At 41.4% G+C, this 23,382-nt stretch overlaps 1 protein-coding gene across 2 annotated transcripts in view; it reads right to left on the reverse strand.

The window, feature by feature from the left end:
- Window positions 1-11,748: 11,748 nt before the first annotated feature.
- ATP2A2 (ATPase sarcoplasmic/endoplasmic reticulum Ca2+ transporting 2) overlaps window positions 11,749-23,382 on the reverse strand; it is a 263,413-nt gene continuing 251,779 nt past the window's right edge. For both annotated transcript variants that reach the window (XR_011199488.1, XM_069214880.1), the window contains exon 21: window positions 11,749-12,547. Coding sequence is in view for 1 of the 2 variants with exons in the window: in XM_069214880.1 (XP_069070981.1) it covers window positions 12,534-12,547 (14 nt within the window). In the remaining variant the exon portion in view is untranslated. The remainder of the gene's footprint in view (window positions 12,548-23,382) is intronic.

Genomic DNA, 23,382 nt, shown 5'->3' on the forward strand with positions numbered 1-23,382 from the left:
ACCATGCACTGTTCCATACAAGCCTTTTGCTTCCCCTTTTTTGGGGCGATGCAGGAACAGAAAGTAATGAGGGCGATAGGGACGGTGCTTTCACTCTACTTAGTGCTCCAAGGGCAGGATTTACCAAAACTTAGCGCTGCCTTTGTGGCATTTTTTGACGCAAAAGCGGCAAAAACTTACAAAATATTGAGAACCTGATTTGTGAAAAGTTTGCGCCACCTTTGCGTCATTTTTTTACATAAAAGCGGTACAAATTTACAAAATATAATTGTACTTTGTCAATTTGCACCGCTTTTGCGTCAAAAAATTAGGCAAAGGTGGCACAATCTTTTCATAAATCAGGCCCTATATTTTGTAAGTTTGCGCCGCTTTCGTGTCAAAAAATGACGTGAAGGCGGCGCTAACTTTTCAGAAATCAGGCCCCAAGTGCATTACAAAGCTCTGGATAACAACCAAGGGCCTTGTGGGCGAAGCAAGGGATCTACCCTGCGATTTCACCGATAGTTAGAGGATGAGATGGAAAGTGAATGGAATTTGTAAACAAAAAGCACTGCTTACCGTCGGATTGAATTTACTGTAATGTGCCTGTATAATTGGGCCTTTAAAAGGATTTCATTTATCCGCTTAGATTTTTTTTTACATCGATTTTGCACTTAGTATGATTTTCAGCGCTGCAGGTGACAGGCGGCAGTTTTGTGTAAGATCCTATCTCAGTGGGACCCAAAAAAGGAAATTCGGAGGCAGTGTAATTAGGAAGCTCAAAACCAGCTAACTGAGCTCTCAGTCGTCCCAGGTTCGTGAATGAGTAGCTATATCGGTGCCGTTCAACTCTCAAGAACTCTTACCAATATGCAAAAAGATGATTTTGGCTTTACGCAGGGAGTATTTCTTGCTCATCGCGTGCAAATGCCCTTGGCGTATTTCATTCTGCCTCACATGTAGAGCTTATTTGCAACGCAGGAAGGGTTTATGTAATAACTGTATTAAATACGGAAATTTCGCACATTCAATTCTTTATGGAGTACACCGATCATATGCAGAAAACAATCCTTTGCCCTGTGTTTTCCACTGCAGGAAGCTTTTTAAAAAAAAATGTTTTAGACAAATTTCACATTTTATCTACTGGAGTGCTTAACGCACAATAACATACAAGCATTGGCAAAGACAATACAACTTTAATATGCCACCAAAGGCATCCACAAATGCTGCTTGTGAATTTCCACGCATTAAAGACGAATATATTGTCCAATGCTTCTTAAAATGTGCATTCTGGTACTGTAGTTGTGATTCTCTAAGGTGTTAAATGCGGCTGCAAGTCCAAGAAGGCACAAAACAAACTATGGAATTTATTAGCTCATCAAGCATGCACCTGGGGATCTTAAGACTTCTGCAACACTGCAGTTTACTTTAAGCCCTGGAATAGATTTGGATATTCTTGCCATATGCGATTCCAACAATGGATTACAAAACGTGTAGCGAAGATTTAGAACATTACTACAGACCATACCTTTCCCTTCCACTGTTTAAAACGAATGATTGATTTGCACATGTACTGCACAATACGTACTCATTTATATTGTAAATAAAAAGGACTGTTTTATTGTTAAGAATGCTATTCACAAACATATTTTCGGAGAACTCCAACTCTATCTGTTCAATGTGGAGTTCCCTGCACACGTAGGTATACGCTTTATTAGTAAATGTGGTACAAACCTGGGTAAATGGCTGGAAAATAGGGAACACTTACTTCTAAATGGAAGACTATTAGGGAGGGACAGGCAACTACAAACACCCACCCACAAAAGAGTAATATCATTGCAATTCGCAAACTGCAGTTTTAAAATTACTACAGCCAAAAAAGATCTAAAACATTTGTAGCCCAGTCTTCGAGTAAGCCCTGCATCACACATGGCCACTCACAGGTACTACAAAACACTCTCATAGAAAACAATGGAGGCAGGGACTTAAAATAGCACCCCTTAGGAAATAATGTTAGATAAAATAGATTATTTATAATTTTAAATTTCATGCACACTATCTATACATTCTCTCTCTCTCTCTCTCTCTCTCTCTCTCTCTCTCTCTATATATATATATATATATATATATATATGTATATGTATGTACTGTGCTAAAGTTATATTCAAATTAATTTGTTTAATTAAATTAATATTTCATTTTATGTTTAAAAATAATTAAATAAAACCTTTAAATGCAATGCAAAACCTAAAACTCAGTAAGTTCAATTTACTATATAATTTTACTTTACTATATAATAATTAAACAAACATGCTATAGAGGGTGTTTTTTAAATTATTTTAAATAAGAATTATAAATTTAATTATATATTATATATTTTATTGATATATTTATTAAACATTTAACTTAATGAGTCATTGTGCTGTAACATGTTTTTAGCTCTAGGTTAATAATTATTTTAAGTTAATTTACATTTTTGTTTTCAGACAAATTTTATGTTTTTTTCCATAATTATTCAACTTTATTATTTTTCCCTATACTTTACTATAGGGAGATCTCTGCCCTGGAGGGGGAGACCTCTGCCTATGTGTAAAACGTTACTACTAGTAGTAACTCTACAGTTGTAAATCCTTGTGTGGCAAGCTCCACCCCGTTTTGACATGTAAGTCAAACGTAAATGTAAAAATGTAAACTTCGCACTTGTATAGCGCACTACTTACCAGTTAGGGTCTCAAGGTGCTGTACACATACCGCTGTGGAACCCCTCCTGGCTTTTCCCTGTGAGGCGCCCAATCCTGGGCAACCCCCAGGGTGAAGCCAGGCATGGTTGTGGAGATTAAGCAAGCTATTGCCCAGAGTTACAGAGTGGGACGCATTAATTAGATTAGGCACCTAGGCAAGAATTATCTGGTCCAAGGGAATTGAGCCCAAGACCCGCTGAGGCGGGAATTGAACCCTGGTTCTGGGCCAGATCTCTGCATCAGGGTCTGAGCTCTAACCATTGTGCCACACTTCTCCAAGTCTGCACTTAGAAGTACAGTTGCACAGGGAAATGGTGAGTAATAAAAAAAAAAGTGTGCAGTAGTACATTTACACATGAGTAAAGCTACATGTGTACATTTGCCTTTGTGAATATGGCCCTGTTTTCATAATTTATCTTGCACATTATTTAACAATACTAGATAATTAATTTCCACAACATTAAAATAATGTTTTCCTGTAGTTTAGCAAAGCCCTTGATGTCCCTTTAGGCACATGCCAAGAAATATTCCACTTGGCAACAACAAGAGCACTCAAGGAGCTGCATAAGCTTCCAGTGCAAAGCTACGCTCTCAGGTTCTGCACTTTTGTTTTTCTGTGGAGCTAGTAGCCTATCATTCATAGTATGACTTTCTTTTTAAGATGTGCAATAAAAAGGGAACTCCTGAGTTAAATTATCTGATCTCAACTTGCACAATTTGAAATGCTTCATGCTGCTATTTGTTGATCACCCTAAAAAAACATATGCAACTGGTAGAGAGATCTTTTCTTAGAGTTCCAGTAAGAAGCTAATCCTAAGTGTATACTATTCTTTCTAGGCTTAGAAAGATACCCTATCTTCAATCAGTTAACTTAACTGCTTATCTCAAAATCATTTACAAGTAAGGCAGATTTACTGAGACCCTGGCAATATATCAGCTGCTTAAAAATCAACCAAAGGTTGGGACAAATAAAAGCTAGAAAGAATCACATTTCCTATGGGTACAAAGTTGTGGAATTGCCAAATGTAAAAAACGAAATGTTGGCAGGGGCGATCTCTTAATTATCCCTTCCATTAAAGTTACTTATCAAAAATATTTTAACTGATAGTAGGGCCCAGGGTCCCCATTCACGTTCGTAATAGCCCCATTTATGAGATGTTAATGTTTGGGGTGGTGTCACATTGCATTCCCACTAGTGCAGGCGTAAGGCTATTTTGCACCAAGATTGTTTTTCAAAGTTGTGTGCGGATGCAAACACCAAGATTCAAGTATTTAAATTGTGACACTTCATACATTTGTTAATTACCAGAACAATGGTAGAGAGATTATATAATGAGTTATCATCAATGATTTATATTATTTACACTTTGTCAACTGACAATTTTTGTACAAAGGCCAGAAAGGTATTCATGTGATTCTGAATCATTGAAGCACAATGCCTCTAATAGTCAAATGAAAAAGACGAGTATATCAGACAGCCAACACGTGTTTCGCCCTCTGTAGGTACTTAGGACCACGGTTTTTCAAGGTTGAGTGAATTTGGTGGGTATCGGAATAGTCTAGGTCCTGTAGAGGATGATCCATCTATTGATACCGTGTGTTAATATTGGAAGACTGAGAACCTTGAGTCTAGGAAAATGGATGTCAGTGTCCCTTGTGTTTAGTTTGGTTTGATGGGTTTTATTTAACTGAGCACAATGAAAAAGTTGCATCCTGTGGTTCGGTCGTGTCTTATAAGGCTGGTCCGGTTGGTCCATCCGAGCTTCCAGACTGCATCTACATGTGCACCAGGATGGCTGCATCGCTTGCCTCCTGCTATGAGGCCAACCCGACCAGCCTTTCAGGGTACGAATGATTACAACTATTTTAACCTGCTCAGGTAATTAAAACCGGTCTTCGTTTTACTATTAGGTGCATTTTTCTTCAACAACTCAATCAAATGATTACCCTTCTGTGCTCTGCATAGAAATAGTTAATAGTTGACAAAATGTGAAGAATATATACCATTGATGGCAATTCATTATCTGTCTACCTATGTTCATTCGGTCTGAAAAAATATTTTAAGCTAACCAGGTGATGCTTCAACACTTGTCCTTACAGAATGTGTTTACAGGAGCTAATGTCTAAAGCTGAATCAATAGCGTTTATCTGTTTGCGAGACATATTTCTCTGTGTACCAAGAAGCTATGGAGATCGATTTCATTTTTCACAATGTATTCACCCGCAGGAGCGGCTCGCCGGACGGAATAGGGGTGGGGCATGGCATTTGGGGGGAAGGGTGGGACACGCTGAAAAAAAAACCCAAAAAAAACATACCTCTTTGTGCCGCGCCTCGCCACTCCCATCCTCTCCTCGACTGCACAAACAGGCTCCCAGCCTGCCCTGCATCCAATCCTAATGCTGCTATCATGTGGGTGCCAGCACGAAAGCAGCGTTAGGATAGGACGGAGCGCCCAGCCAGGGTGCTCCGTGTCAGCCTGGAAGTCTCTGCCTGCTGTCTCCAACCCAGCAATGCAGTGCCTGTGTTACTGGGTTGGAGAGAGCCCAGTGCACATGTGTGTTTGGCAAACATACATGCGTACTGAGGGGGGGTGCTGTGCACTCCCCATCCTCCATGTCGCAGCCCCAAGGTCCCGCCCCTTTTACTATAAAACGATAATAAACATAATTTATTATCGTTTTATAGTAAAAGTTGTGCAGCTGTTGCTGTTGGTAGGGGGCGACGCTCCTCCGCCCTAATGGTAGGAGTCGCACTTGTTCACCTGTTTCATCTTCAAAATTAAAAAGAAATATTCCAAGCGGTTATTGATTTGACAGACATAAGATGGTGGTTCCTTACCCCCAATAAAGACATTCTAGCATCAGAAGGATTAATTAAAATCTTGTCACACAACTAAAGACTAATTGCTTTTTCAGTAGGTAGTTCTGTTTGTACAACTTTGCAGGTCAGACAGGCAGACCTTTATAAACAGAGGTGCAATGCCATCTTCTGATGATACCCAAGGAGCAAGGGTAAAGAGTTACAGCTGCATAATGTAACTATTCACTTTATTGCACATTCCACTTGCTGCCAGCATTCTTAATGTGTAACATGATGGTATTACTCCAAGGATAGTGTTTACTTAAGTCTGTGAGGATGAAGGGGTTGGATGCTCAGAAATATTTGTGCATACATATATTGCAGAGTGTGCAAAAAGTGTCCTCTACGTATCGCAGAATGACATTATACAGATTTTTCTGGATGCAGAGTGCACTTGCTACTACTGTAAATCTGCCATGAAGCTACCTTCTTCCTCCATCTTAAGTGTGGGCTTGAGGTAGGAAAATGGGTGTTCTAATGGGAGGACAAAGGAAGGTGGCATTAGCAATGCGAACATCCATCAACATAACACTGACATGGTCTTTCTTCCCTATTTTCATTACACGTGCTTGCTTGCTAGCAGCAAGTGTAAGTAGTGGCATGAGTATTAGAGAGTGCACCAAACAGGCTCATTATTTCAGAGAGTGAAGGCAAAAAGATCAGATCACCCAAAAACAATTTCCAAGTGATGCCAAAATGAAATCAATTCGTAACTACACGCTTACTTTTCTCTTAGCAGCTTTCACACTCTGCAGACAATCCTGAGTTGTAGGGGTAGGGTTTACAGGAATTCATCTTGTCACAATTTACACTGCCATTTGACAGTCAATTAAGAATTACACAAAAAATGCTAATGTTATGCAAATTGTAAGCATATTTCTTCACCCACGTGGTTGCACTTTGTGAATCCTTATTTTAATGCTGTCACATTGGGTTAAATGACACAGAGAAATAACACATCTGTAGGAAGTTGGCTCTGTATGCACTATTTCAAAGTAAGGAATAGTATGCACAGAGTCCAAGGGTTCCCCTTAGAGGTAAGATAGTGGCAAAAAGAGATAATACTAATGCTCTATTTTGTGGTAGTGTGGTCGAGCAGTAGGCTTATCAAAGGAGTAGTGTTAAGCATTTGTTGTACATACACACAGGCAATAAATGAGGAACACACACTCAGAGACAAATCCAGGCCAATAGGTTTTGTTATAGAAAAATATATTTTCTTAGTTTATTTTAAGAACCACAGGTTCAAATTCTACATGTAATATCTCATTTGAAAGGTATTGCAGGTAAGTACTTTAGGAACTTTGAATAATCACAATAGCATATATACTTTTTACATAAAACACATATAGCTATTTCAAAAGTGGACACAGTGCAATTTTCAACAGTTCCTGGGGGAGGTAAAGTAATGTTAGTTCTTGCAGGTAAGTAAACCACCTACGGGGTTCAAATTGGGGTCCAAGGTAGCCCACCGTTGGGGGTTCAGAGCAACCCCAAAGTCACCACACCAGCAGCTCAGGGCCGGTCATGTGCAGAGTTTCAAAGTGGTGCCCAAAACACATAGGCTTCAATGGAGAAGGGGGTGCCCCGGTTCCAGTCTGCCAGCAGGTAAGTACCCGCGTCTTCGGAGGGCAGACCAGGGGGGTTTTGTAGGGCACCGGGGGGGACACAAGTCCACACAAAAAGTACACCCTCAGCAGCGCGTGGGCGGCCGGGTGCAGTGTGCAAACAAGCGTTGGGTTTGTAATAGGTTTCAATGGGAGTCCAAGGGGTCTCTTCAGCGGTGCAGGCAGGCAAGGGGGGGGCTCCTCGGGGTAGCCACCACCTGGGCAAGGGAGAAGGCCTCCTGGGGGTCACTCCTGCACTGGAGTTCCGATCCTTCAGGTGCTGGGGGCTGCGGGTGCAGGGTCTTTTCCAGCTGTCGGGATTTTAGAGTCAGGCAGTCGCGGTCAGGGGGGGCTTCGGGGTTCCCTCTGCAGGCGTCGCTGTGGGGGCTCAGGGGGGACAACTTTGGTTACTCACAGTCTTGGAGTCGCCTGGGGGGTCCTCCCTGTAGCGTTGTTTCTTCACCAGTCGAGTCGGGGTCGCCGGGTGCAGTGTTGCAAGTCTCATGCTTCTTGCGGGGATTGCAGGGGTCTTTAAATCTGCTCCTCTGGATACAAAGTTGCAGTCTTTGTTGAACAGGGCCGCTGTTCTCAGGAGTTTCTTGGTCTCTTGGAAGCAGGGCAGTCCTCTGAGGATTCAGAGGTCGCTGGTCCTGGGGAAAGCATCGCTGGAGCAGTTTTCTTTGGAAGGCAGGAGACAGGCCGGTAGGACTGGGGCCAAAGCAGTTGGTGTCTTCTTTCTTCTTCTGCAGGGGTTTTTCAGCTCAGCAGTCCTCTTCTTCTGTAAGTTGCAGGAATCTAAATTCTTAGGTTCAGGGGAGCCCTTAAATACTAAATTTAAGGGCGTGTTTAGGTCTGGGGGGTTAGTAGCCAATGGCTACTAGCCCTGAGGGTGGGTACACCCTCTTTGTGCCTCCTCCCAATGGGAGGGGGGCACATTCCTATCCCTATTGGGGGAATCCTCCATCTGCAAGATGGAGGATTTCTAAAAGTTAGAGTCACTTCAGCTCAGGACACCTTAGGGGCTGTCCTGACTGGGCAGTGACTCCTCCTTGTTATTCTCATTATCTCCTCCGGCCTTGCCGCCAAAAGTGGGGCCGTGGCCGGAGGGGGCGGGCAACTCCACTAGCTGGAGTGCCCTGGGGCATTGTAACACAAAGCTTGAGCCTTTGAAGCTCACTGCTACGTGTTACAGTTCCTGCAGGGGGGAGGTGTGAAGCACCTCCACCGAGAGCAGGCTTTGTTTCTGTCCTCAGAGAGCACAAAGGCTCTCACCGCATGGGGTCAGAAACTCGTCTCTCAGCAGCAGGCTGGCACAGACCAGTCAGTCCTGCACTGAACAATTGGGTAAAATATCTCTAAGATGCCCTCTGTGTGCATTTTTTAATAAATCCACCACTGGCATCAGTGTGGGTTTATTATTCTGAGAAGTTTGGTGCCAAACTTCCCAGTATTCAGTGTAGCCATTATGGAGCTGTGGAGTTCGTTTTTGACAGACTCCCAGACCATATACTCTTATGGCTACCCTGCACTTACAATGTCTAAGGATTTGCTTAGACACTGTAGGGGCATAGTGCTCATGCACCTATGCCCTCACCTGTGGTATAGAGCACCCTGCCTTAGGGCTGTAAGGCCTACTAGAGGGGTGACTTACCTATGCCACAGGCAGTGTGAGGATGGCATGGCACCCTGAGGGGAGTGCCATGTCGACTTAGTCATTTTCTCCCCACCAGCACACACAAGCTGGCAAGCAGTGTGTCTGTGCTGAGTGAGGGGTCCCTAGGGTGGCATAAGACATGCTGCAGCCCTTAGAGACCTTCCCTGGCATCAGGGCCCTTGGAACCAGGGGTACCAGTTACAAGGGACTTACCTGGATGCCAGAGTTGTGCCAATTGTGGAGACAATGGTACATTTTAGGTGAAAGAACACTGGTGCTGGGGCCTGGTTAGCAGGGTCCCAGCACACTTCTCAGTCAAGTCAGCATCAGTATCAGGCAAAAAGTGGGGGGGTAACTGCAAAAGGGAGCCATTTCTTTACAACATCTATGACACTTCATAAGCTATATTATACAAATCATAAATCATCTTTAATAATAAAAGAATATGTGGGACTCAATTTCCTTTAGGTTTATATAAGGCAGAATACACATACATCTCAAAGGCGCAATTTGGAAGCTGGTTACTGGAAATGAAAGAGTAATCTATTCTCTATTCCAGTATCCGAGGCCTGCATAAAGAGCAACTATCGGTAAGAACAATACGTTTTGAAAGACAATTAGTAAAGTGAAAGCTTCAATGTGTAGTTTTCTATTAGTAAGTACCCCAGATTCTTCACACAAGAGAAATAACTTAATAGGATTGTGCAGAAGGATTTACCTTGATTGGCACTTGACCTGTTATAAAAGTCATATTGTTCATAACCAAACCACATAATTCAAGAATATACTGAAGCAGTGAAAAGAAGATCTGAATTTGGGTTGTGAGGGTCAATCAAATGTATATAACAAGGCAAACCAAAAGTGCTAAAAACAACAAGGAGATGGCATACCTTCAGAAAACCTCAAGACCTATGACCTAATAACAGGGGTATAATTCATAAGCGCTAATAGGAAAAGTGCTACATGTCACAGAATGCATAACCTAAGAAACAACCTCAATAGAAAACAGTGGCAGAAAACCTTATAATATTAGGGCTCCGTCAAAAGGAAAAGAAACTTGTGGCTATCCAAAACATTCAAATTAAGAATAGATTTACCTTGTCGAAATCCAACTGAATAGGTTTTCACTATAATTAGTTATTTTTTAAGTGAAATACAAGACACATTTTTAGCTATATAGATGTAATCTGATATCCTTCAATGTGTGAACATATAAAATCCAAGAAAGTGTGGTGATAGTTCAAAGAAGAAAGAGTGCAAAAACATAAAGGCTTATGCTGTCACTGGCACAGTAGGAATTCATAAATTATTTAGGTGATCATAAGAACTGTGAAACATTACCTTTAGGATCACTCTGCCTTTGGTTGTAGGACATTTTTTTCAATCGTCCATTCTTAGATTATCACCATACGAGGTGTAGTCCGTCCTCCACGGACAGTGGCGGGAATATTTAAAATGGTTGAAGTCATCTAAAACACTCAATCAAAGGCCTTCCTCTCAATCATGATATGGGCTGACCAAACTAGTGATTGCTATAAGATTCACTCCGATAGGGAATAACTTAAAAAATGAACAGTCAATGTCAACAGTTCTAATTACACAATTATTGTATATCATCGAACTTGTCAGAAGATAGTCTATATTTGAACACAATCATGCAAATGAGAGAACCCAAAACAATTGTATTATTAAAATTACCATCCATCCTACTTTTGTTGGAATTAATTAGCAAAAGTTTCTTTTTTCACGCTTTTAGTAAGGAGATTCCGAATGCATACATTATTTTTAATGACTGGTCAACTGTATAGTTTGTATAGATTCTCTGTATAATCAAGCTCAATGATGAAAAGCCTTGTGCCCATCTCCAGGGGGGTAGCTATCAAAGGTGCAGCACGTAGCAGTAGGGCTCAGTGAGCCCTGATTTTTGCTATATTTTACCACCCAACCAGTAGCAAGGGACCCCATTTTCCATCCTAGCACTTTGGCCCATGCAGCCACGTTATGTCATTATGCACATACATGTGATAGCTAATTCAGGAGGTCGTCTGTTTCAGTCCAGAGTTTAATTTCTATAAAAAAAAAAATAAGTGCCCAAAGTTTTTAGGCGTCTGTCTGGGACACTGCCAAACGCTGTGGTTGCTCAATACTAAGGCTGTCCAGTTTTGATGCCACATCATGGTGCTCTCTTCCACCAACCTACACTGCCTGCCTCTACCACATTCTTATAGGTTCTTTTTTAGCCTATGCTTTTAATCTTTGTTACTGTTTTATTATCTACTATTATTTTCTCCTTTTTCTGCCTTTCTCTGGGTCAAAGACTGATGATGACAAAAAAGTAAATTGTGATCCCGAAAAATGAATGCCACCACCTGCACAAATTAAGCACTGTTCCAGGCTGTATTGACCAGGGCTGCAAGAGATCACCTTTTATTCTTAGGTAGCTTGAATCTGTCTTGCTTATCAGAGTGATCTTGTGATCATGTATGATCTTATTTGTACATATTTTTGCCTGCTCCGGAAGTACCCCGGTGAGGTGTCCTAAATGAACACATGAATGATGGAAGGGGTCTTTAGCTATACACAGTATCAGACCAACAACCAATGTAAGTGTCGAAAAACAGGCATAGTGTGATGTCTTATAATCTAAATGAATTGTAAGGTGCCTGTGGTTGTCCTGCTCCCTCCCTCCACCGCCCCCTTTATCCTGTGTGCCAAGCCCTCGCACTTTATGTTTGTTGACCACGCAACATGGCGTACTTCTTAATTTGCAATTGAAAAAGTATTTTTTGCATGTGCACCAAAGCCTAAACAACATTCTTCTTTGTCATTCCTGCATAATTTCCAGTTTTGCAATTTGCTCACCCATTGTGTTTAAACTGTTAAATGAAAGGTACAAAGCCAAGCATATATATTGAATATTTTTATTTTCCTGAAACCATGAAATTCATGTGACGCCTTCTATATAGTCAGCTCTAAAATTAACAATTGATAATATTTACAATTGTCTTAGGTGAAACACACATTTGTGAGAACTGACTTTCCAATGAACGCATCACACAGTTTATATTGCACCGACATCTGTCTACAGCTTTACATTTCATTTAAGTAACTTACATTATCACAGTGCAAAACTGTTACTGTTTGCACGACCAGAAAAATAAAATAAATCTGAAATGATGAAGATCTTCAACTGTAGTCGTACATTTTACATTTTTAACATCTGTAGTGTTTTTAATTACCTTATAAATAGAATTGCATATTGTACATAGCGGTCTATAAAGTAGCACGTTGGATGATACAATACAGAGATTTGGCTACTTACAATTGAAGGCATGCATTGCAATGATATTGTACATTTTAGAAACGATGACATTTTACAGAGATATCTACGGAAACTTGGCAGGATTCTCCTTCGCTCTTCTTTGTAGACAAAGGATCTTCCCTGATACAGCAAGAGCCCGAATTCTCTGCGAAGATCTCCGCTTCCTTAAGCTGTATAGCACATTTTTACATTTTTTATATTTGTGGCCCTATCTGTAGCACACAGGTTTTCCGCGTAACGCACACATTTCTCCCCCCAACAATTTTGTTATACACATACATGCAGAGAATTTTTTGGTAGAATTGACACTAAAACACACATGCACGCAACAAAACAACCTTACATTCCTGAAAAATAGTCTAGGGCAGGATTACTCCAAGTGGGCTGAAAAGAAAAAGAGAAGAAAATGTAAATAAAACAATCAAAAGTATAGAAACAGGTCGAAGTTATTGAAAGGGACAGTAAAACAATCACATTCTACTGATGGAGGGAAATCCTATTTCCCTTTCAAGACTAGAGAACACCTCACTGGGCTGTGCATTTGTCTGAATGTACTTCACATCCTTAAATACAAATGGAATTTAGATAGATGTTTTATTCTATTGTAACCAAAAATAAAAACAACTAAACTGTGACCGCAAATCAAAACAAACGTGTGCTTTTAGTAGTAAGGTGTGGCGTGCTCTTGCAACTGCAGTGACAATACCGCACGTGTCAAATTAATCACACCACACTGTGACTTTTCATGTTGTATCGATTTTCAAAGTTAGTTGTTAATCTAAGGGCATTTCATTAGAGGAGTATTATTCATTAGAATCCTAGTGGGGAACAATCAGTATTGAATAAACAATGCAAATATACAGGTTGATGGCAAATTAAGTATTGGCAATGGTAATTTGTTAAAAAACACTTGACATGTTACAATTGGGGATTATACATATAAATGCCCAAGGCACACCTCCATATTTGATTACACCAGAGAAACCATACTTATAGACCGTTTCATTGACTTAGGGAAGCTATACACACACACACACACATATATATATATATGTATATTTACACATACATATATAGTCTCAATAGCCTTCTTGGGTCTGTGCAGTAGGAATAGAATCATGTAAGGTTTCTTGATCCAGTGCACTTCTGTGACTTCATTGATGTTCCTTTCAATCACACTCTTGTTCTCTTTTTCACCTTTTTTTTCCAAGATCTAAAATTGCTTTTGCTGTAAACTGTAAACCTATCATCAGGCGGATGAGCACCTGAAACATTTCACTTTAGACAAGTCTTCGGGCACAACTAATGTTACAGTGAACACTCAAATCCCTCAGCGTGCGAAACGTACAATGTAACTTTTCCCAGGGGACAGAAAATGACAACGAGATGAGCTATCATTCTGTAAAAGTACATTACATATAATGCAGACTGCCCCCACCCCCCAGTGATAAGTGTCACTAGAAAAATGTCTTCTAGACTGGAGGTGTATGCACAACTTATGCAGAGGGCTGGGGTGGGAGGGGAGGGGGAGTTGTAACAGTTGTAGAGTGACAGCTGCAAGAATGGGGGAAAGCATGCAACACTGATATAACTGTAAACAACTTCATTTCGGAGCTAATCAGAGAATACGTTTATAATGTAGACAACAAAGGAGATATTCACCAGATAGTAGACTGAAAACATGCGGCAATTTGAGGAACTGCACATAGTGAGACTGGGGTCACAGAGAACTTGGTGTAGTAATTGAAATGGTGTTGCATGACTAATTAAATTGTTTTTTTGGCGCTATACCTCATTATTTTGCTCCCATGTAAGAAGCAAATTGGGCAGAATTGCAAAGTCCTAGTGAAGAAATTTAGGAGTACTGCACTTTAATTTTGAGGGACTTTAGAGTCAAACACAACTGTTGCAGGATAATGCTTCTATTTCGGGGTTATACAGATCCCAATTTACTTCAAATGAAGAGTACCAAGGTTCTAAGGAAGCTGATGACTGTTTTTGGGGGTAGGAAACATCGAGCTCACGCAGTGGGTGTGTAACAGCGCGTATGATTCACTTAGCCATGATTCACTTTTGGGAGTAGAGTGTTGGCTAGGAAAGACTATATTGGAAGCACACAAGTTGCTTCTCCAACTGCATGTTCACCCCTCAACCCCTTAATCCTGTTTTGTTGTTTTAGACAAACACTCTCTTTCCTTCAGATTGCCAAAAGGCATACGGGATTGGGAACAGAAGGCTGGGACAACAAATTGGCCTAGGTTGCAGGTTACTGCTTCACATGTCCGTTCTACAAGACCTTAGGAAAGCTAAGATGACTTAGTTCACAAGGAGGAGTGAACGGTACTTCAATAGCTTGACAATATATTGACCTCGGAATACCCAGAGTTGATCCACTTATTTGTAGGACTACCAGTCTGCAGTCAGAAGATCACCTAAGACCATAGTTTGGCGCATGATGGCAAAGTGTGCTTGTAACAAAGCTCGACCCCGAGGGTAGAAAGTCCACAGAGTATATGAAGGTGGAAGACAGACTGAAAGCTACAGAAATACAGATGATAACGTTGTGCCAAGGAACTCTTGGTTGTGGACTAGAGACCAGGCCGCTATATGTTGTAGTATATGTAGTATACATCCCATTATCACAGGTGGGGAGATACCTGGTTGGTTAAGTAAACCATGGTATTTGCTGCTTTTACCATGATGGCACATACAACCAAGTTACAATTTAGGAGACATTTGTCTGTCATTGATTCTAACACCTAATGCCAATAAGTGCTGAAAGCAGAGCTATTTTGATAATGTGCATGGGGCACACAGACATCGAAGTACAAAAGCCCAAACACAATGCCACGTTATCAAATCTGGTGCACGTGAATGTTCAAAAAGTGGCATTCTGACTGGAGATTCATCTAGTATTTAGAGAAAATGGTCTGGTACAGAGCGCGTTGTTAAAAACGGAAGAATCCTGAACTGCCAGAATATAAGGCATGTATATAAGGCAAGCATGAAACAAGGGGAGTTATAATTGATGCATCAAGACATCAGAAATAACAACAGATGCAAAAAAAACATTATGGTACTCAATACGATGACAAGCAGTAAATTAAACTGATGTGGTCTTTTTTAAGAATTGAAAACAATAACTCCACGAAGAAGTGTTGAACGTATTTGGAAAGAGGTGTGGGGAATGACATTGAGAAAGCAAAGGCCTCAGGGGAATATAAATTCTCACCCACAAAACAGAATAGAAAGAAACTGTTGGTTACCACCAAAAGATTTGGGAAGGGGTGTATCAGACTGGAGGCAGAAGGGGAAATTATGGAGAAGAACACCTAAAGTAAATTTATTTCCTTAAAAGAGATTTACAATCTATTGAAATGGAAAATATTTATGAAGTGCTTCAGTTGCATACTCACTTACAGAGCTGTCTTTCATTGCAACTCTTAAAAGGCGGTAAGGCACTGAGATGAAACAGACTTTGAGGTGCAGTGTAAGGAGATGCTGAATAGAGGGGATGTGTTGGCTGGGAAGAATGGATGGAAAAGAGTGGGAAGTCTCACTCCACAATCCTTGCTGCAGGTGAGTGGTTGTTACATTGGCCAACAGACCTGAGCTGACCAATAGGTACATCAATAGAAACCCTTATTTCAAGGACATACCCAGAGGGCAGGGAATTAGGATTCACTTAATCATGGCGCTATTGGTATAAAACCTTACTAGCCATTGTAAGTACTTGCCACGGAAACTGAATCAATAGAAAATGATGGCGATGGTGGACATGGGCCTCGGCGTTTCCTCTCAAAACCCGCCAAACAGTTGATGTAAGACCTGCGTTGGTGAAGTGAGTTAAGAACTGGCTAAGATTCAGCAGGTCAAGTGGTGGATGAAGTTAAATGCATCTGCAGCTTTCCCAAGGGCCATGAGAGGCAACCAAATGACCCATATCTCTATGACACGAAGGATATTAAAGACAGACTGTGGAAAAACGATAAAGATAGATAGAATCTCGTTTATATAATGCAGCAAATAAAATGCACACTTTACTCTCCACTCTGAAAGAAAAAAGTTCTAATAGTATTTAGTGGGGACTCGCAAGATGAGTAGTCCAGATTACTGATTATCATTATCGACAGCCTCCAAAAGCTAATACAGCCTTTTTTCAATGTGTCTGTAGACGCCGAGGACAGAGCAAAAAAAAAAAAAACAGTAGAGGACAAATTACAAAATTTCCAGATGTCATTTGTTAACATTAATCAACTGAAAGTCTTCTTTCTTCCTTGCATTTGTGTGGTACATTCACATCATTTTGGTGGCCTCACCCATTTTACACACCATCCTTCTGGTATTCTTTTGCATTCTGCTTTGTGGGTTAACAATGGTAAAACTAAGAGTATCAGTTAGATAAAATTGCATTATATTAACATACTGAACAAGGAAACTAACTCGAATAAAGCACTGGGCGATGTAATAAGACAGCGGGCCTGCTGTAGCTTTAGAGGCCTGATGAAAAACAGACCAGGCTAGTTTATCATAAATCCCACCAGTGCAACACTGTTCCGCTGGCTGTAGTAAACTAGGGTGAACAGGCCGGTAAAAGGAACTATGATGCTAATATTATGAATTAATTGAACAATGTCAATGCATCTGGTAACCAAGACATGAAATGCTGCGAGTTGCATTGGCAAGATTTCTCAAATTTCACATTTAGACTTGCAGGGCTGTTGTGATCACTTTTTGGGGGTTTTCTTTCCCACAAAATTTGATCATAGCAAATGCATCTACTTCCACCCACTCGGTGGACCGTAGTCTTATTATTTGTGAGGAATGCTGGCCAAACATTCATGCTTAATGCTCTAGCAAGAGCAATCACTTTATTCAACTACACCCTCCAAAGGAGACATTCAAATTTTCAGACCACCTACACGATTTGTGTACGTAAATGTTTACACTTCTACACACAAGTGCTTCCAAATGAATACTCACTTGTGTGAAGTCCAATTAAAATAAAGTTTGACCTCTCGCCTGGACACTTGTGTGGTCCATTCAAAGGTTAAAGGAGCACCCAAGACAAAAATGTCTTAGAAAAGGGGGTTTTAACGCAAAAGTAATGGACTGTCAGAATTAGGTCTATGCTGTACCAGAAGGAAGTCTAGTCAGCCCTAATAAGCGAAAATCACAAAAGACAAGTCTCAATGCTTCCTAATTAAAGCTCAGTGAGAGAGATACCCACTGAAGGTCAGTTTAGGGCTATCTGGTATTCCATCAGTAAACACTCCTGAATCTATAGGTTAGAGGTATATTCTTGAGGTTATGTGAATCTGATAGATTAGGATTGTGACTCAAGGATCCCTCCCTCAGATGTACTCAAAGATGAGGACCTCCCTCTGAGAAGTGCCATCTGATACGTCAGGAGCATCACTCGCCTCATGGCCAGGAACAGAGCAGGGCCCGGGCTCGCGACATCTAGCATCCTAGGATTCAGAAGAGGATGAAACCACAATGTTGGCAGATAATTGTAAGAGAGGAAAACAGTACTAGAATAGGAGGGCGTGGACTAACGAGAACAAATGATAGAGTCCTGCTAATGAACTAAGCTACGTATTCAACGGGGACTCGGATTGATTTCTTTCAGAAACACCCACGCCAGGTGAAATCCTTCAAACGCGAAAGACTGAGCAGGTTTGGGCAGCTCACAAGAAGGTTAATTATTGTGTACATTGTATACTCGGTAACCCAAGCCAATCAAAAGTTTGTTTCGGAAACTCGGGCTAAGAATATGGAAGCGGATTTCTAAAACTGTCTGATGTGCTAAAGCTACGCCTTGCAGGTCCAGTTACTAACCTCACTTGCTATTTGAGGCTCGTGCCGTTCATTTTCACTGCACATTAAAACGTATAACGACGGTGTCATTGCATGATCACACTGCATGTTAAACGTGTTGGAAGACTTCCTGGAATAGAGGTAATGGCATTTTTAAATGGGCCAAGTAAGACAGCTCACTTTGCCGTCGAATAAAAGGGTCTCGATTTTTGGGTGTTTATCCTCATCCAACAAACTGGGCGAGATAAACAACTCAAATTACAAGTTGCCCTTTTGAAATGGAGTATAGCATGCACATTTCGGTGCTTCCCACACCAATATCTGCCCCCACACGACCAAGTATTTGCCGGGCATTTTTCTCCTCGTGAGTATCAACAAGTCTGACCTGATGATGTTTACAGAAAACTGAGGATTTTGGAGAGAAAAAAAAAAATCGATCCAGGTGTAATTGACAGTGCTATGTAAAGCTACTGCAATTTTCCAAGTCACTTATAATCAAATTCTGAACCAATTATTCAAGGATAAAGACATAATTCCCTCTCATTCGGAGGTTGAAGTTTATGTAACACATTTACCACCTTACTAATAATACCTCACCCCATATCCAAGTCTTCCAGATATAATTGCTATAAAGTTTGTTACATGCAACTCTTCATGAAGTAGGCGCAAGGTAAAATCTTTATCTACTATAGAAAACCAGAAAACATTACATGGTTGTAAAACGATACATTTGATTGCTTGGTAAACTGCTTTGAGAGATGTCCTAAATAGGTGGAGCCCAGTCACTCCTGATTCGGTGGAACCCGTGGGCTAGGAGGCTGGGAATGGGCCCGGCTTACGGGTGAATACTGCTCTTAGTGCGGCGAAAGGGTGGGTAGGACGACTATACAGCATTCATAGATATTACACCTACCCTAAATGAAGCATAAAGTGTTGGTCAGTTTCAGTCAAGCTAATTATCAAACTCTAAATTGTACGTTTTTAAAAATATTTCTAGAGTTACAATGGCTCTGTCCCTTCTGGATGATGGACGGAAACCAGCTTTAAGCTTGAAGCCCTATCGCGGAGATGGGTCTTGTCCAAACCAAAGCGATATGGTAAACATCCAAGACGTATTTCCCGCTGTAAACTGTTAACTAAGCAAGACCACTCAAAAAGGTGACATTTCTTCCAAAGGCAGCTCCTTCGCATTGTTGTAGTACTGACAGACGCTAAACATGAACTTGCTAAGCTCACACAAACGTTGCATGCTTCTGGGATTCAAGTACTAAGGGAACCTGAGTATGCCAGAATTAGGCCAGGCTCTCACCTGCTGCCTTTATGCAAGCATGTTCGCCTTAAATGAAGGTTAATGTAGTATGTACTTGGTTGTCCATATAATAAGCCCACCGTCCATGTTTTTATCACCTAGATATTTTCTGGGCTTTTCTACTGGCACATCTAGCTAGCAATGGTCGTCAGATAATGAAACTTTAATAGTAAAGGTGATCTGCATTGATCTGCCTGTGGTGATGGCATAGAACCAACCCGGAACACAAACACTTTCTCCAAGATGCTTAAGAATCCTCGCCACACTACTTCTCTTCCCTTCTGTACCTTGTAATGAAGTTGCATAATTGTTTTCTAACTTACTTTTCAATTCTTAGTGGGACTGCAGCTCGTGGGTGTGTGGGAGATTACTATACACTGATGTACACCCAGTTATGCTAGGAATCTTAGCATAGGTTTTTGTCAACAGGAACCAAGTGACCGCTTAATCTGCTGTCAAATGTGTTAGACCTATTGAAGAAACAGGAGGAGATTTTTCGATTCCTACAAGAAAAAAAGTATCCCCCGTTATCAACTCAGTGTGTTTATGAATGGGTTTAAGTTATGTGAAGATAGCATCTGGTCCTTCATCCGAGTGCCACATGATTATCCTGATCAGGCCTGCTGAGTATGGGTGCATTATATGCACAGGTTGCCACCACATCCTCTGACTGCTATACTGCAACACAGAACGTGGGTCTCATATAGCTATTTAATACAATACAACCCACACATAATGCATACACATAACCGATTTACCTGAGCATCGGCACTCGAACAGGACACACCTCACACTACTGTACAGCGAACCATGTTAAAAAGACATACATTGACCCCCAACCTTCCATTGTTACTTCCATTCAGTAACAGTATTCTGGTGAACACATCTTCCTGCAGGTTAGTCATCTTAACAATACTCTTCCAGGATTCTTACTGGTCAAAACGACTTCTTTCTCAGCAATGACTCTTCAGGGCCAGTGAATGTGGATGCAATATCATTGAAGCATACTAGGCACCAACATGTGACACTTCCCACTCTCCACATGTACAGCAGGCCCTGGGAGCAGCTGAACCTGCAAGGTATCTACCATGGAACAATCAGGTGGGAAGTGTATGGCAAAAAATTGACAACGCTTTCTGTTTGGAGCTGTGGCGAAGGGAAACACCAAAGCAGAGAGCCACTGACCTAACCACCAGGCTTCCTTGGCTTTGCAGCCCCTCCTCCTCAGACAACATGGGACGGCTGTTATCCACCACCCTGTACTAAGCACCATCAGTTGGCAAGGGACCTAAGCCGGTGCAAGACCTCCAGGACTGGGAACCAAGCTAAATTTAGACACAGCAGAATCATCACCAAAATATTTACGATCCATGAGGAGTGAAGGCCTTCATAAGGGCTGTGTCGGGCACCACTCCAATAAAGGTCAGCCTCTGAGTGTATGAGACTTCACTGATGAGAGAAAGGTACTGTTAACTGAAGATGTTTCTGGATTTTGCCTTCATTAACAAGTCGTCCAAGTACAAGAATCCATGGACTTCTGACTTCAACAGCAAAGATGCCAAAGCCACCAAATTCTTTTTAAACATGCATGGCACTGTTGTCAGTCCGAAAAGGAGCACCACAAAGTGTTGGGACTGCACCATAAACCTCAAGCAGCACCAGTGGGCTGGGAGAATGGAAAGATATAACAAGCCATCGTGGAGGTCCAGAGAAACCAACCAATCTTGTGAGTTCAAGGCCAACAGGACTCATTTCAGGGACAGCATCTCAAACTTATCCTGACAGACGAACAGTTTAAGGTAGGTGGAGGTCCATGATAAGCCTCGGGTTTTCATTCTTCTGGGAACAAAAATAAAGGGAGAAAAATCACATGTTCCTTTCTTCTAGTCATCCCTCCTACAGCTTCTTTTTCCAGCAAGGTAAGGACTTCCACCAACAGTATCTGATCCACAGCATTTGAACTGGCTGAGAGTACATCTTATGTTGAGACTGCACAGCCCTACGATAGCCATGGAACGTCAGATGCTGAAGTTGTAATTGCCTTACCGGGGAGGGGAGGCCGGGCCAGGCCATGCTCAGGACATAAGCTTTAACTCTGCTGTTCAAGCATTCCATGGAGAAGTCTACCTTCTCCCTGAATAGCTGCTGTCATACATCATATCTATAAGCGTAGTTTTGACATCTCATGAGAATACAGTAAAATGGATCCAAGCAAGGAGATGCAGCGCAACAGCTATGCCGATAAAGAAACTGTGTCCTCAGACTCGAGGACCAGCTTCAGGGTCTGTTTTGATACACCCAGTCCATTACTCACCAGGATAGAGAACAACTTTTTCATATGGTCTTTTTTGATTTTCTGTGTAGGGGAGCCACAGGGAAAGCATTCAAGTTCTGCTTTGAAGGTGGTCTATCCAACTAACCTAATCATTGAAGAGTAAGGAAAAACATGCAGGTCACCTGGAGCAGACCTATGCCATCTGGTGATTTACTTATGAACTGCTGCACCTAAAGTGATGCAACCATCATAGAATAAATAAACAGAAGCAAGGGGACTGTAAGATTTTTTTCTGGATGTTAAGAATTCCCTTTAACAGAAGGAACAATTACTTCAACAACCCATGGTGCCACCTTCTACATCTAAACCACCTACAAGGAATGGCCAGAGGCGCAGGGCATTTTCCCTTTTTGTGAACTATCTAGGCCACTGGCATTTTGTAAATCCAAGTAGATGCTAGAATCACTATTAAAAGGTGACAGGGCATAATTTGCCTCTAAACCATTATCCTCCGTTTTGCTATAGTTCTTATCCACCACACCCAAGACATCTGAACCAAAAATTCACTCCAAGCAGTGAAACTTTTAGTCCTAAGGAAGTGTTCACAATATGGTTTATCATTAAAATTAGCCTACAATTTCTCCTTTGACTGATACTTTCTCCAATTAAATGCTTGGCTGGTGTCAAAGCCTGCTTGGTGGACAGCATGGCTAAAAAATAGACAACAAAGGGCCAGAGTCACATTTGATTTCAGCTCCAACATGAGCACTGGGGCGGAAGGTGGCGGTATCATGGTGTTGGACCACCAAGCTTGCAGGAACAAACCTCCCACACCTCTACCCAAGTAGTAGCGAAGATCTTGGGTCACCATGAAAAGATTCAGCATTGCTAGCCAAAGGATCTATGTTGTGTCAACCAAAGGACTGAGAAAACCTGGCATTGTCTTCTAAGTGCCTGCAAATGGCACGTTTGGATGGTCACCAACGTGCAGAGTCTTGCAATGGTTCTGAGAACAGGAGAAGAAAATTTCTATTTCCTATGATGTGTTTTGGCATAAAGTCTCTTAAGAAAAAGTTTTATTAAAAGTGACACCCTTTGCAATGGGAGTCTCCCTGGAGGCCTTAAACAAAAATTACTTGACCTCCCACTCTCTGATATTTAGCCAAAATTTACTATGCCTCTTGCTACCTTATGACCTTCGGGTGCATGGAGGTACAGGCTCCAAAGTCATGTTCCAAGTCTAGACACCACATGCAGTGATTGTGAGAAGCCAGAAATTGTAATACTGAAACACTGTCTGCAGGGCTTGAAGCCAGAGCTCCTTTGAGGAAACATGTGATCTATTCGCTGTTGAAAATTGAGAAATGTGTTGGTGGTACTCCAAGGGAGCCTCAGACCACATAGATGAGGAAGTGAAAAACAGGACATATGTCAGCACTCAGGTTGGTGCCTAATATGCTCCAGTGATGTCATATCCAGAGGCAGTGGGACACCTGGAGCGCTACCTGGAGGTGCCAGAAAGGCATTGCTAGGCAGAACAGTTTCCCAGAGCCATTTGAAGCCTGACAGGAGTATTCGTAAGGAGAGGGATCTATGAGATGTATCCATACGAATATGCCACTAACCACCCATTATTGCAATTATTTTACACAGATCTACTGGATAATGGGCTTGCCCAATAACATTGTATGCAACTGGATAGGGTCCTTTAGCCTTAACTATTAAACACCTAAAACGTTTACTCGCAAAGTAATGAAGTTAGCTCATTCAAATAATGCAGCAGTTCAGTGCAACCTAATGATTCAATCTTCACAA

The sequence above is a fragment of the Pleurodeles waltl genome, chromosome 11, assembly GCF_031143425.1.
Source record: "Pleurodeles waltl isolate 20211129_DDA chromosome 11, aPleWal1.hap1.20221129, whole genome shotgun sequence".
In the NCBI taxonomy this organism is placed as follows: domain Eukaryota; kingdom Metazoa; phylum Chordata; class Amphibia; order Caudata; family Salamandridae; genus Pleurodeles; species Pleurodeles waltl.